General features: G+C 41.9%; 1 protein-coding gene across 11 annotated transcripts in view; it reads right to left on the bottom strand.

Moving 5' to 3' along the window:
* Nucleotides 1-15,139, bottom strand: part of WWOX (WW domain containing oxidoreductase) — a 934,084-nt gene that overhangs the window by 647,494 nt on the left and 271,451 nt on the right. For all 11 annotated transcript variants that reach the window (XM_014845630.3, XM_070500695.1, XM_070500696.1 and 8 more), the window contains exon 8: nt 9,525-9,789. In XM_014845630.3, coding sequence (XP_014701116.1) covers nt 9,525-9,789 — 265 coding nt within the window. The remainder of the gene's footprint in view (nt 1-9,524; nt 9,790-15,139) is intronic.

Here is a 15,139-nt window from a genome sequence, read left to right as displayed (position 1 = left end):
ACTGGGCCACAAGGAACCGAATCCTGCCAACAAGTGCGTGGGCTCGGAAGTGGACCCTTCTCCAGTTGAGCCTGGACATGGCTACAGCCTGGCTGACACCATGATTGCAGCCTGTGAGGTGACCCTAAAGCAGAAGGTGCTGTTAAGCCATGCCTGGGTTCCAGACCCACAGAAACTGTGAGATAAGGAGATGGGGTGTCGTATTTATAAAGGGGCGCCGGCTGAAGTAGGTGCTTGTGAGAAACAAATCCTGTATACTGGGTCAGCTTATGGCCCGATTCGACCCTGCACCCCTTCATTCTCCTTCAGCACCATTTTTGGCATTAAAATACCCATTCTTTTGTAAAATGGTGGTGACAGTTGATTGTGCTGGGTTTGTTTTCATCCAGAGTTTTCAGAATACAGAATGTGAACCTGCGTTAGTCTCCCTTTTGTATTTCCTTTTGAATTATACTATTCTGTAAAATCCAAAACCCATGGAACAACTAGCCTTGGTTAACTGACTCATTTTACAGATAAGACTGAGGCCCAGAGAGGGTGAGTGACTGGCTCAGGGACACACAGTAGTTTGCTTATAGAAAACTCTAAAATGGCATTGAACGAGACAAGATATAAAGACGTAAAGCCAAGAGCATGAAGCTAAGCACTTAGCAGGTTTTCATGTAAATGAGAACATGTCTTCAACTGATTTTCAAAGTATTCATTTATCTTAGTGTAATAAGAAGGGGGGAGGGTGTGGATTTCAGTTTCTGAACAATTCAGAACACTTGATTCAAGTCCTCTCGATTGCTGCTGGAAAAACAGTACCTTCCACCTCACAAGGAAAAATCCACGTGTCCAGTGAGTTATACAAAAATCAGTGTTCATAGAAGAAACATTTCAGAAACATCATCAGGGGGCAACACACACTCCTGGCATCTGTTTAATCGTGCTGGCCTCCAGTATCTAAACGGCGCGGCGGCCAAAAATCACTGGAAAGAAGTATGAAATTGGAGAAAAGGGAACTGAAAGCAGGAGGATCAAAGAAGTCACCACCAACTTGAAAAAAGTAATAAAAGAGCTAGAAAGGGAGTTAAAAGAGGCAATGCATGACCAAAATGCCAACGGGCACACAGAAGAAAAGGGGACGAGGAAGCTAAAACGGGGGGACTTTCAAATCTTGGTTGAATGTTCATTAAATAATTTGTCACACATATTAAAGCCCGATTGTCGCTTTTTCCCCTCCCGGTGCTCATTCGGGAACAAAGGCCTAACCAGAGCTATAAAGCAAGGCAGAGCAGACACAGCGATGAGGCGCCACGGCCTCACAAATCCAGGCGTACTTTCCCTCTCTTTGTTTTTAACAAGAAAGGGCTGATCTTTCCTCAGTGCTAATGTGTACTGTTGTTGGCTTAAAACGCACAGTCAGGAGGGCTTTGGTTCTGCACTACGGAAGCCCGTCTAGTCCTGGTTACTATTCTGCATGTGGCCTCAGTGGTTGCTCAGGCTTGTAGACAGTGTTTACACTTAATGCTCACAGGGAGACTCAGACCTTCTGAGACAGACACAGAGCCATCATTAGGAGAAGGGGAATGTAGAAGCAACGGGAAGAGAAGCAACCCTTTCTTGTCTGACAAAACAAGGATGATGATGATAACAATAATAATAAACATAAATGTTTACTGATTATCTAGCATGCTCTGAATGCTATATACTCAGGATCTTTAATTCTCAAGATAGGTCAATAATAAGAATACCGGCTAATGTTTATTGAGCATCTAGCACATTCTAGATACTATACATTCATGAGCCCCTTCAGTTCTCAACACGAGCCCATAAAGTAGGTATAACATCGCAGTTTTACACAAGAATCTTAATCAGGTTGTGAAATGTGCCCAAGGGTTAGTGTGGGATGGAGCTGGGGTTTGATCCGAGAGCTGCCCAGCTCAAAAGCTTATCCTGTCTTTCCCACGCCTTGCTGCTCTCTCCTTACATATTTTCCCTCCATACAAACACTTCTGGGTAGATCCTTTATGTGGCACTTGACCTGGGAGCCTGGGGCGGAGGGGGACCGGGTTCTGGTCCCACCTTCTAGGTGTGTGACTCTAGCCGCATCCTTTTCTTTATCACCACATCCTGAACTGCAGTCCCCTGGTCACCCCAGAGAGACTAATGATAAGAAATGTATTAATGACTGCCATTCATTAAGCACCTAATCGTCCTTCATTTATTCATTTACAAATATTTACTGAGCATTTACTTTATGGACCGGAGATACAGTAGCACGAAGGCAAAGACAGTGCTTTCAAGAGAGGAGGAGACAGACAGTAAATGCAAAACTACAGAAGTTACTTTTCTAAATTACATTCATGTTAAATGTTCTGAAGGAGAAGTTCCAGGGGCCCTCCGTTCACTCGCACAGCACATAGTTACGGAGCGCTCTCCTGCAGCAGACGGCATTATGTAATAAGCACTAAGCACATGATGGGGATTCTTGATCCAATGCTTCCTTAGGTATGATGTTTGGACTGAGTTTTGGGGGATGAGTAGAAGGTAACTAAGGGTGGAGGAAAAGGAGCGTTCTAGACTGAAGAACAGTATGCTTCAACACCCTACAGGAGGATGGGGCTGGAAGTGGCTTGAGGTAAAGTTGGTTGAGTAAAAGAGGACCAGATAAGGCCAGATGCCTTCCCTGTAATTCTCACTTGCCTTCAAAATGGCCCTATAAAATAGATAGCATTCCCATTTGACAGAAGAGAAAACCATGCGCACACCTATTCAATAGCGCCTGCTCAAAAGCCATTATCCCATCCTTTTTCCTTTCATTCAGATCTTGCCCCCCACTCTAGAGACATAAAATGCCAGAAATGCACTTTCCTAGCCTCCCTTGCACCTAGAATATGGACAAGTAACTCAATCCTGGCCAGTGGGAGCTAAGGGGTGTCTGTTAGGGAGGACATTTCTGAAACAGAACATTCTCCACCTTGATAAAGGAAGGAGGCATGCAAGGAGGGACCCCATGCCTCCCAAGCTTCCTTCAGACTTTATCATGTAGGATGCAATGGTTGGTGCTGCTGCAGCCATTTTATAAGCATAAAGGAAAAGCCAAGACAATCACAAAGGAGTTGCCTATATAGTAGCTAAATGAAACCCTGGCTGCCTTGGGACTTCTGAATATATGAGAAAAACAAACCTCTCTTATTCCAACCACTTTTAACTGGGTGGTAATAACTCACAGCCCCAAACATCTAAACTAATGTAGAAAATGAGCCTCAAAGAGAATAAAAAAGGAGGAAATCTGAGTTTTGAATACAGGTCTAAAGATTCTAATTCCTTTGCTGTTTTCTTGCTCTACCATATCCCCTGGCCTCTGAATTGAGCAGACCCAGTAAACTGTAAAGTTCCAGATGAAGTGAGAGATCACTAATAAAAGCAATGCCAACGATAATCCGGAAAAGTAAGAAGAATGTTTGAGGCCGCGGGGGCATGATCTCGGCGAGAAGAGTCCAGCCAGTGGGTCCTTCTGTGGGGGTCTGAGGGAATCTCGAATGTGGCCCAGTCATCGTAGGGTCCTTGGAGTCTGGTTTTCTAACATATCTGAACTGGCAAGAGCAAGTCAGCCAGAGAATTCAACTCTCTCTCAGGAGTCTCAAAATATTTAGATTAGTGAAATATAGGCTGAAATTTATACTCTGAAAATCATATTTCCTCTTCCCAACACAGAGAAAAAGACTCCTGCTTTCTAAATGTGCCAATAAAGACTCAAACAGGGGTCTTGTCCTTGATAGGATCTAGAGTGTAGTCAGCTGCAGGTATTCAAAGGGGCGGGGGAGAAGTATTTTTCTAAAATACTAATTTAAAGAACAAATCAACATCTATTATCTCCTTCATTATGCTTTAAATTGTACAACTATAAATCACCCTGCAGCGGGTTATTCAAGGGCAGAATTACCCAGCTTGGCTTTCCCGAAGGTTAGAAGAATGACATCTTGTGCTTTTTCTAGTTATAATTTATAACTTTGCAACAGAACCAGCGTTGCAGGCCCATCCATTAGCAGGGTAGCCGCACATCTGTTAAAACTCAGCACAATGGCTGGCTTTACACGGCCACAGGAAACGTAACCCAATCGTTTCAGAAGTTCTACAAACTCAAGCCATTTTTTAATGTAAAAGGATTTGAAAATGCAGTTCCCTAAAACATCTGCTAAGCTCTTGCTACCCTAACACATGATATTCTTTCTACTGTTACCTGCCAACACAAATATTTGGTTGCACAAAACACCCTGAGAGGCACGTGATGTGCTGGGCTTCAAATTTACATACCGATCCGCAAAGGGCTGGCTTGGACCTAGGAACCCTAGCTAAGATGTTGTTTACCAGAACTGAAAGCTTATGTGCGGAAAGATGGAAGGAGGGCTAATTTCATGAAGGTGCTTTCAAACATTTGAAAAAGAAAACATAACCGCACAACTAGATATATACATGGCAGGGGCGCTGTGGTGCATTTGACAAAGCAAACTGACTTGGGAACAGCTGGTGAAGGGCCTGCAGGCTGATAGACCATTTTCTTGAGCAAGTTGGGTAAGTGCTCTGTGCTTTTTAAATGGAAGATACCATTGTAGAACTGTGGTGAGGAATAAATGAAGACATATATGTTGATACATAAAGCATCATGGCGTCTGGCCTAAACTGCCAAGTTACATCTTACTTGAGAGTATGGCAGGAATCTAAAGTCATCACACATGGCAACAATTGAAAACAGCCAAAATTATCTTTGAAAATCTCTTATGCCACCAGATAATACAATACACCTGGCTTTGTGAATTAAGTCCCATAGAGTAATATGTATGTATGAACATATTATATATACTAACATACACTATATATTAATGCATACATATGCAAAATATAATTTGAGAATATTTTAATTGCATAAAAGAGAGACAGGAAATTGCATAGACAGACAGGAAAATAAACATATAAGGCACACATGATGGATGTGACTTCATTATCAGAGAGCTCCCGGCAAACTTTAGGTTCCCTTAAAATTTTCAAAAGCTAGTTGAAGAATCCTATGTCTTTTTTTAAACAACATTAAAAAATAATCTTATTCCCATTTTTACCTATTATTTTTATTTAATCATAAATTGGAGGGAGAGGAGACAAAGGCTTCTCCCCCAGACCCCCCAATACTCCTGTCCTGTCCTCTAGACCTCAAGAGGAAGAAGTGACAGAGACATGGCTTTACCAGTAGGGGTCGCTGCACTGAGAATTAATCCCTATGAGTTTCTCATTAGTGATTATTATACTGCAGGCAGCCAAAATGGAAAAATTAATTAATTTCAAAGTGATAATGCATTTACAGCAACAATTAGAAATGTATAACTGTAAAAGGGCAACATTTAAAAGACAGATTACATTTAATAAAGTTGCACAAGAACATCCAATTGTAAAATTACTGATCTGCAACAATATTCCTTAAAGAGGCACTTAAAATAGCCTGACTCCATGAAGGGTGACCTAATTACTGTAACTAAAATCACCGTAGTCACAGCAAGTCACAGCAAATAAAAAAGGGACGTTGATATTAGAATACTGCTGTTTAATACTTAAGGGAGCCAGCTACAGTGGAGAAGGGAAGACAGGGCTTCCAAGCACAAGGCTGGGTTATGTTTCTTCTTTCCCTGACCTTGTACAATGGAATGTATACTCCAGCAACACTCATGTCAAAAGAAAAACACATTCTCTGAAGGGAAGTGCAGAGGGGCTATGAAGCACAGACAGAACACTAGCCATCTGGAGATGGAGACATCGCATCTATGCTAAGCTTTTTCTTGAGCTTTTAGGAATCCATCTTTTCACAGGGTGGGAATGGGGGTGCAACTACATGGCTTGTGTCCAAAAATATGTTTGCATTAAAATGGCAGAAGTGCAACTTCATCCATGAAACAAATGTCTTATTGTGATAGAAGCAACGCCAAGCAAAGCCCAGAGGGATAAAACGTGTGTCTTTTCCAATAAGCCCAGTCTGTCCCACCAGTGAAATAGAGTGATCCTATCTACGCTCACGCCGACTCCTCTCCCACATACAGACTCCTAAATGTTTATGGAAGAGAAGTGATTGGTTGTGAGTTTGACAAGTAAGTCCAGAGTTCCCATTCCACCCCTTAATAAACCTAGTCATGTGGAACTCTGATGGCTAAGAAATACCAACAAACACCTAAATATATAAAGATATTATTACAGAGGATTTTCCTAAGAATCTCAACTTAGCTGCATATTTCATAACCTTCCTAATCTATATGCTGATCTAAAAAAGTGCATTTGCGGCACATAAAAGATGCTATTCTCCAGTTAACTGGGGATGGACACATGGAAATTCCACTTCATAATGGCTTCCTCAGGGACTGGATGTACTATTGGAGACCACTAAACCAGGCTCTCTCCATCTAGACACCCTTCCTGCCTTGGCAATAACCCTCTCCCTAGGCCTTTGGGGCCAGCAACAGAGGTCCCCCAACCACCAGTACCACCAATTTAGACTCCTTTAGTCTTCTGACCCTTGTATCCATCAGCAGCAATTGCATTTTGGAGAATAACCTTCAGGACCAAGGTAATACTCACAACAATAAGAAAAACAACCATCATGGCAAGAGGTACTGCATACCTACTTATACAACAGACACTGTGCTAGGCACATTATTTAACTCTACTTTCCAATATGGCAGCCATTAGGCACATGGGGCCATTTAAATTTAAATTAATTAAAAATTCATCTCCTCAGTTGTATTAGCCCCTTTTCAAGGGTTCAATAGCTACACGTAGCCCGTGGCTATCCTTTCAAATAGCCAGATTAAAGTCATTGCAGAAATTCTACATCCATTATTATGGTTGTTAGATCCGTTATTGTCAACCCTCACACCAACCTGTATTGCCATTTTGGTGGCTCAGAATGGTTAATTGTCTTACCCAAGCTACCCCAGTTCGTAATGGTAAAAGCTAAGCCTTGACCATTAGGATCATTAGCAGGAAAGTGACTTGGTCCACTGCCCTAGGTTGCTACTTTGTAACTGTTTCCCCACCAGGTAGCCATGTGGAATCCCCTCTCTAGGACAGCGAATGTACTTACCTCCCCTGCCTACTGGGAACATTCCAGCACTCCTGATACAATTAGCCAAAACCTGGGTCTTTGGTGACATCTCCACTTTTTCTCCACACCCTCTCAAGGGTTATCTGCTCATTTTCCCACATCCCTCTCATCCGGGGCCAGAAAGACCACTCCTTGTTTTATCTGTTGCCCAAGGCTGCTCCCAGCAGGCTGAAGCACAGGGGACCAGGGGAGGGGGACAGCTGAGGCCTCTGCACACTGGCTGGGAAGCAGGACTCAGACATTCAGGCTGGGCATCGGGCATCATTGGGATGAGCTCCAGGTGTGGTCGTTCACTGAGTGCCAACCTTCTCCTAACTTTCCATGCCTCCAGGGCTGTAAGGCAACACTGCTACCTCCATTTTCAAATCCACATTCTGCTTCCCCACTTAGCTTGAGTCCTGACCATAGTTACCCCTCAAACAGCAACAGTCTGATATCAGGACACGGTTGCCTGCCCAACTTAATTTGCTGGCACTTTTAGAAATCCCCCTATTAGGTGCAACAAGCCAACAATCAAGCCTGACTTTGCTAAACACATTCTAAGTTAGGTAGTAGACAATAATAGACTCCTCCCCCCAAAACAAAAACAGTCACTCTGTCTTTTATTTTACCAGATCCTGTCTTCCTCCCCCTCCCACCTGCCCTTGTCCAGAGTCCCTAAGCCCTGGGATCCCATCACAGAATAATAGTTTCTATCATTTTCTGTCAAAAAGCCCTCATCCACGGGAGTCCACACCAAATGGGGAGATGGGTACACCACCCTCCATCATATTCCTTGTACTCCAGACCCACCTCTAAGTCTTTCTCATCACATTCTTCTGATTGGAATAATCCTGGAGGAAGAAAAAACCTAAACTCTCTGATGTCATAGAAAGGAGTTCCTAGCTCCTATCAATGAACAAATACAAGTGAGAAAATTCAAGAACCAAAGATTTCAAATTATATTGGATGATTGGCCTGTTGGTCTTGAAGGCACAGGGCCAGCAGAAAATGAAGAGAATGCTCCTCTCTTCTCTCCTCCTTCCTGAATTTGGACAGTTCATCCACAATCCTGTCAATGGCACTGGCACCAGTTCAGACCCATATTCTTTCCTCTGATATCTATTGAAGGCCCTAACCGAGTACGAGACAAAATCATGTGCAGAGAAACCCTCGTAGGGAGCCCACTCTTATGCAATGGAAGGCCAGATGATGGGAAAACTTCAGAACCCTGTGATACACATGGCAAGGGGTTTTCTTCTTTCCTTTTGGATATCAACTCCACCTTGGACTTGGAGAACTGCTCTCCATGGATCCTCTCACTTCCTCTGACTATGTTGGCTTTGCATAAGAACCATCATAGAATAATTAGATTACAATAAAAGACACACTTATTTATTTTCTCCTAAGCAGTTCAAAAGATTTTTGTTGTAGTTTTAAAAGTCATCCACAAACACGAAGGTTAAGGACGGCCGGTTGGAATGACTGCCAGAGAAGAAGGCAGACCGTGTTCAGAGGCTGTGGGGTCATTTGCCCAGGAAGTTGGAGATGATGATTTGACTTATGACACTCGTAAAGGCCAAAATGTGTTTGGGGAATGGGTTATTTCTGAGGATTGGATGTTACATTTGGTTAACTTGAATAGCGGCATCCACTAATAGGAAAACATTTTCAAAGGCCTATGGATTAGAAAAGTACTACACCAAATATAATGTGTAAAATGTGCATTCTTCATTCAAACTACTTCTTACTAAAATGCTTTCATGGAAGAAGTTTCTAGATATGGTTGTTATACGATCAACAAAAACGTAAAAACTTCATATTTACCTTTGTGAACATTTCCAAATTTAACCTCAGGAGTGTGATTCATTCAAAGGATTCATCTTTGGGGAAGTAAAAATAAAACACACTTCTAGCCAACGAAGGATTCTCCAGGAGAAATTTACACTCATTAAAAGAAGACTTTAGAACATCAGACACAGATTCTCAATGGAAACAAAGGAATCACATCTACTGATAATTCAATAGTCATAAATCCAAGTTTTTCACTTACTAACACAAAACAGTTTTCAAGCACTATGCTTGCTGAATCATAATAAAGAAATCACATCAAAAGACAACAGCCATCTCTATCAAGCTTTTCAGCCATACTTATGATACCATATCGAAAAACCACATCTTGTATCCAGACCTCCGAGATATCTTTAGAGAAACAGATGTAATCTAAAGTCGATTGAAATGTGTTCAAGAGCCCTTTCCAATGGCTTTAATAGGCCTGATGATGTGATTATCAGGACCAGACTCATCATTACAAGAGGCAAGAGGCTGAAGAAAACACACGCTTCTGGGTTTCTCTAGGACCCTTTCCACACACGCACACTCAAAGTGTTTATAGCAATAGAAGCCGTTCACTTACCATGGACTTGGTGAAAGGCCTGGCCAAGGTAAACAGCAGTGTGTACACCCACCAGTTGCGATGAATGGAGGAGTACATCATATTTCCAGGATGCACCGCGTTCGACGTGACCCCACGCGGAGAGAGGCGACGATGGAGCTCATTGGAGAAGAGAATGTTGCACAGTTTGGACCGGTTGTAAGCCAGCATGGCCCAGTAGTCACTTTTAGATGGAGAAAGTCGGCTAAAGTCTAGTTTTCCCGAGGAATCGTTAATATCGGTAAATCTAAAAGAATAGGAAATATGACATGAAGCGGCCAATCTCTGACTTCTGATACAGCTTTTTATTTTTATTAGAAATCAGAGGAAACTAAACAGAGCCTACTGAAAACTCAATTGTGCAAACATTGGAACGAAGTCTCCCTTAAAAATAGACAATGGCGATTTAACAATATAAGCCAATTGGATCCAAAGATAGATTTAATAAAGGCCCAAACTCATAAATGGAGCTGTCTTAACATGCTGCACTCCCCCTGCCTCTAACATATATTTTTCAAAACCTTCAACGGGAAGTTCAAGGATAATTAAATTAAACAGAAAAGCATCTTAAATAGAGGGCTGCTGCTTTTGGAAGCAGAAAGATATCACATTCCTAACCTTTGACGGGGCTTTCCTGGGTTATTTTAGCCAACCCTTGAGCCCTCTGTATTTTCATTTGAGCATCCAAGTAAATATAGATGAGTCTTGCTGCCTCCAAGACTCTTTTCCAGATTAAAAATTAATGATTATAAAGGGGTTATAACCTTGGTGAGGTGCCATCGATAGTCTTATATGTTTAAAAGATAAATGTAAACAAGGCCAAAATGAGTTCTGGCAGAGTCTACTGTTTTTAAGTATACCCATGGCATGGATACGCACAAATCAAAGTAAGTAGTTGATGTTTTATAATTGGGTCTGACGGAGTCGTTAAACACCAGCTGTTTGTTTCTTTCCCTTTTTTTCTCTCTCTTTCTTCTTCTTTTTTTTTTTTTTAAATAACAACAAAGCAGTGACTGCTCAAAAAAAAAAAAAACAGATCGTAACAAAAGGAATTTTCTAGATGGTGGTCTCTTCTTTGTTGAGGACCCCTCATAATTTGTGTCACTAAATTAACTCTGGGCATTTGCTCTGAGTAATAAGAAGCATTACGAGAGTCCTCTAGATCACTGCTATGGAAAACAAAAGGTAAAATGAAAATTACAGGAGAATCTGGTTGTTCCTTAAAATGAGCGGCTCCGGTTGAGCTACAACCAAGAAAAGCATCACAGGGGCAGATGAAATTCACGTTTTAGTGGAATTTAAACATCCCTTTTTCAGGACTCCGTCAGTGACATCCAATTTCTAGTGTTAAATGACATTGCTGCTCTAAAGTCATCAACAAAGCTGATGGCCACAAATGTCATCATGGATCCAGCAACGAGACCTTGAAACTAATTGTTGGCTGCCGGTTTCCAAGTCCCCAAACCACAGGAAGAGCCCAGAACTTCTGAGCCTAATCATCTAAGGCAGTGGGACTTAGCGGGAAATTTGAAAGTTTATGGGGGCCTTTTTCTGGTTGTCATAATGATCACCGGCAGGGGCCGGGGATGGTAGATGTCCCGCAATGCAGGCAGCATCTTGCTTAACGCAGACAAGCCCCACTGGACATTCATGTAGATGAAAACCCTCAGTATAATTATCTGAGCCTGGAGCCTCACTGTGTTTTACGTACATCCACAGTTTTTATATCCACCGCATTTCCAGGAGTGTAGTGCAACAGCCACGTACATGAAGAATGAAAGCACTTTCAGATTTTGTGGATTCTGGGGGAGATGAGGCTTGACCAGATGCTAGTGGTATTTGCCGCACACCTGTTAACAGTCTGCATTTGCAAGTGATTTATGGGTGGACACGCACATCTGATTACTTACCTTTCCTGTAGACCTGCCCAAGCATTTACATGTTGAAACACATGCTATTTTGCCTCACATTTTTAAAATTTATATTACAGTTAGGCAAGCATATTGAATTAAAATGTATTTGTGTAGGGAAGTTATTTCTGAACTTTATTTCAACATAGTAATAAGGCATTACAGGAAGAGCTGTTAAAAAGGACTGTTGAGTTGAAACCCAATGATCCAAGATATGGTCCATGTCTTAGAAATCCCACCTCCTCTGAGTAGAAAAGAGCATTAGAAATTTAGACACTATCTAGCAGGTATGGGATAAATATAACAGTCTCCACTCTCACTCTCTGCTTTTCTTTCATTACCCGTTGCTGATAACATTTCTTGGCATTTTTGTTTAGCCCAACCCAGCTCAGGAGCCATTTCTTCCAGGAAGCGCTCCCTAATTAACTCTTGAATTGCTGGATGTCACAATGATTTCGTAGGTGGCAGTGGGAGATAGATTCACAGAAGCCATGCAAAGGAGATTGCAAAACAAGTTTCCATGGAAATGAAGTATCCATTCTCCAGGACCCAGTCTATGATACTCCTCGTGTTCAATGACCCTGCCACCCTCCAACATCAGTGACAAAGCAAGTCATGTCACCTTTGCATTCTGTCTGTACATTGTGCCTCAGTCCTTACCACACCACATTGTAAGTCATTTGTCCACCTGTTTTCAACCCTAGACGGTGAATTTCTGGAAGGTGGACAGATGTTGCCTGGCACACGGCACAGACTAAATACTGGATTAGAGGATTGAAGTTTGATCATAGCTTCGGAATTCCAAACGAAGGGCCAAGTTTCCTTATTACAAAAAGATTTGTTTCGATCCCTGCTCAAAAGGGGAAATTTACCATAAGTTCAGATCCTCTATGTTGCTCATTAATATGTGCATGTGGCACTTTTAATGTTTAAAATGAGTTTAGAATGAGAAATTAGATGGAACCAGGTTCCAGGAACCAGATGGAAGGAAGGTTTCAAGATGGAGGAGCACAGCCAAATATAGGCCCGCCTTCTGCAAAGGCACCCCCACCCCCCGCCCACCCTGCCCCACCCATAAGCCCATGAGTGGACCCCTGATCTCCTGCCCTGAGGCTGTCCTGGGCAGCAAACTTATTTTTAAGGTCTGACTAGTTTGTCTTCACAACCCTCCAGGAAGCAGGAAGGGTAGGCAAGCTTTCTGATTCCCCTGAGCCAGGGCAGGCTTCCTGAGAAACGACCATGTTCACTCTCTCTCAGCTGAAGAGGCAAACAACTCTTCACAGGCCGCCTAGTCTATCTTCAAGTTGAAAACTTGACAGAGCCAAACAACGAAGTCTTAATAGCATTATCCTCCTACGAGCACACTAAAATGTTAACATTTGATTTCTGGACATTAACATTTGCTGTTTGAGGGGACCTCTATCTTATATTTCTATACATACTGCTCCTTTATTTTTTTTTAACTGAGGATTTTTCAACTACCAAACTAAAATAATTAGGCTGGATTCTATGCAGACAAAAGCTAGTATGTTCAAAGAATAGGACTATACTTGCATCAGAAACTCTGTGAGTGTGTGAGTGAGTGTGAGAGTGTGTGTGTGTGTAGCAACTTGACACTCAACACAGCTGCAGCCATTTAAAGTGGTTGAGTCCGGGCTCCGTTCTTTTCATTCCATTTTAATTGTGATCTGAAAAATTTTCACAGCAAGGAAGTCAAGTTCTCATTTGAATATGATGTATTTTAGGTATGCAGAAACTCATTTCACTTGCTCAGACTCCAGATAAGTAACTAAAATACAGTGAAGACACAGGGAGGCTAATAAATATTTTGCCTTGGGGCAGTCTGGTATAATATTTTCTGCAAACATAGGACTTTATTTTTCCCCCAACAGGGGGTCTTGACTCCAACGAAGAGATTCCACCAAGGTTTATGGAGGTAATTAGATATCAACACTTCCATTTTATAACATGGTTTAGGGCTCCGGGTCCTTGAGCAGTGAGTGAGGACTTTGCCAGTACTGTGCACCCAGTATTCACACCAGCTCTTGGGTGCCATGGGCAGCAGTACAAGGGTAATAAACAAACCAGCTTGGGGGAATGAACATTCTGAAAAATACCCTTTAATATGTGCAAAGGATAATCAGAGAGCAGAAGACAAGCGCCAATCATCAGACAGGAGTGGGCCAGATAACACATTTCAGGAAGACCTTGTCTATAAACTAAAATGGATCTAATTCAGGAGAGCAAGGCCCTACTTTCCCATCCACCTTTTAAATGAAATTAAGATTCAGATCTCCAAGGTAGGCATGAATTACACAGCAGTTAAGGAGAGAACAAAGACGTCACATGAAATACCATTTGAGATACAGATTTACAAAGGGAAGGGAGCAGCTGACAATTCAACATAATCTCCCATTAAATACCAGCTCATTTAAACATATCCCATGGTGCCCTCCACATCTGGCAAACGAGTGGGGCTGGCAGATTTATTTCCAGAGCTCGCTCTCCCTCGCCTGCCCCCACAGTAGCCTCCCTCACTCCTGAGCAGGGCCACTCCACTTTCTTTCACAAACCTGGTGTGATTTGCAAAGATAAGGGTATCCAGATTTTGTTACCACCTAATTACTAGATGTTTCATGTCTTTTAAGGCGGGGGAGGATTATTACTGGCATTTTCCTTTCATTTCAGCCACCATAAATTTAAAGTGGTAAAACTAAATCTATCTGCAGTGTGTCACTTATACCCTAAGCCCCTGTGTTTGGGAGTGATAAAGGGTTCTGGCTAACCCTTGGCTGGTCTCTCTCTTCCGAGTCCCAGGGGTTACATTTTATGGAAGCATGATTAAAAAAATAAGCTTCATTCCGGGTCACTAAAACATTTCAGGACTTAAGACGCAGGAGAAGGGGAGAAAAATAGGCCCCTGCACATTATTTTTTTCCAGCCACTTTGCTGAGAGGGAAAGCTCCCAACCACACCAGAAAATCTCCCTGACGTGGATTAAATCCAGGCTCACCCAGCAAGTCCTTTGTCTCCTCCCAGTCCTTCTCTTAAGACAAACAGTTGTTTATCCAACTCTAGAAACAAATATGCTGCAAATACAAGGAAATTTTCAAGTGTCTTTTTAGTCAATTGAATATTCTCCTAATGGTAATAGAAAAGAAGTGCCATCTGATGCTTTAATTGAATTTTTAACCAAAAGAGGCATGGCCAGATTTCTAATATGTTCTAACTACAGTACTTCCCTTTCTACAATTACACAGCTAATGTCTGCATTGAATTCCCTAATTTCTCATTATAAAACAATTGGATTTCATCTCTCCATCCTTAATTGCATTGTTTCTCCTGCTAAAATAACGGCACATTCTTCTTGGTGAGACGTTGAAGTTGTTGAATGACAAATCAATAAAGGTCAGGCATTCAGATTTAATCAATTATTATTCCATCTCGAAGCAAAATCAATGAGGGGCTTGAAGTACAGTTGTAAAAACAGTCCACGTTACTGTAGACAATACCCCCCAATAATCCCCCACGATCACAAAAGAAGGCCTCAGAAAATTAAGTAAGCTAGGTTGAATACACCCACACTTTTAAGGGAAAGATTAATCAAAATTATTTGCAGAAAGAGAGGCTTGGCAAAGCATTAGTTGGTTTGAGGAAGGAGACAAGTGAAGAAAACACCAAATTTGA

This window comes from Equus asinus, chromosome 28 (assembly GCF_041296235.1).
Source record: "Equus asinus isolate D_3611 breed Donkey chromosome 28, EquAss-T2T_v2, whole genome shotgun sequence".
Classification (NCBI taxonomy): domain Eukaryota; kingdom Metazoa; phylum Chordata; class Mammalia; order Perissodactyla; family Equidae; genus Equus; species Equus asinus.
The sequence above is the reverse complement of the archived record's forward strand: the minus strand, read 5'-3'. Positions and strand labels throughout refer to the sequence as shown.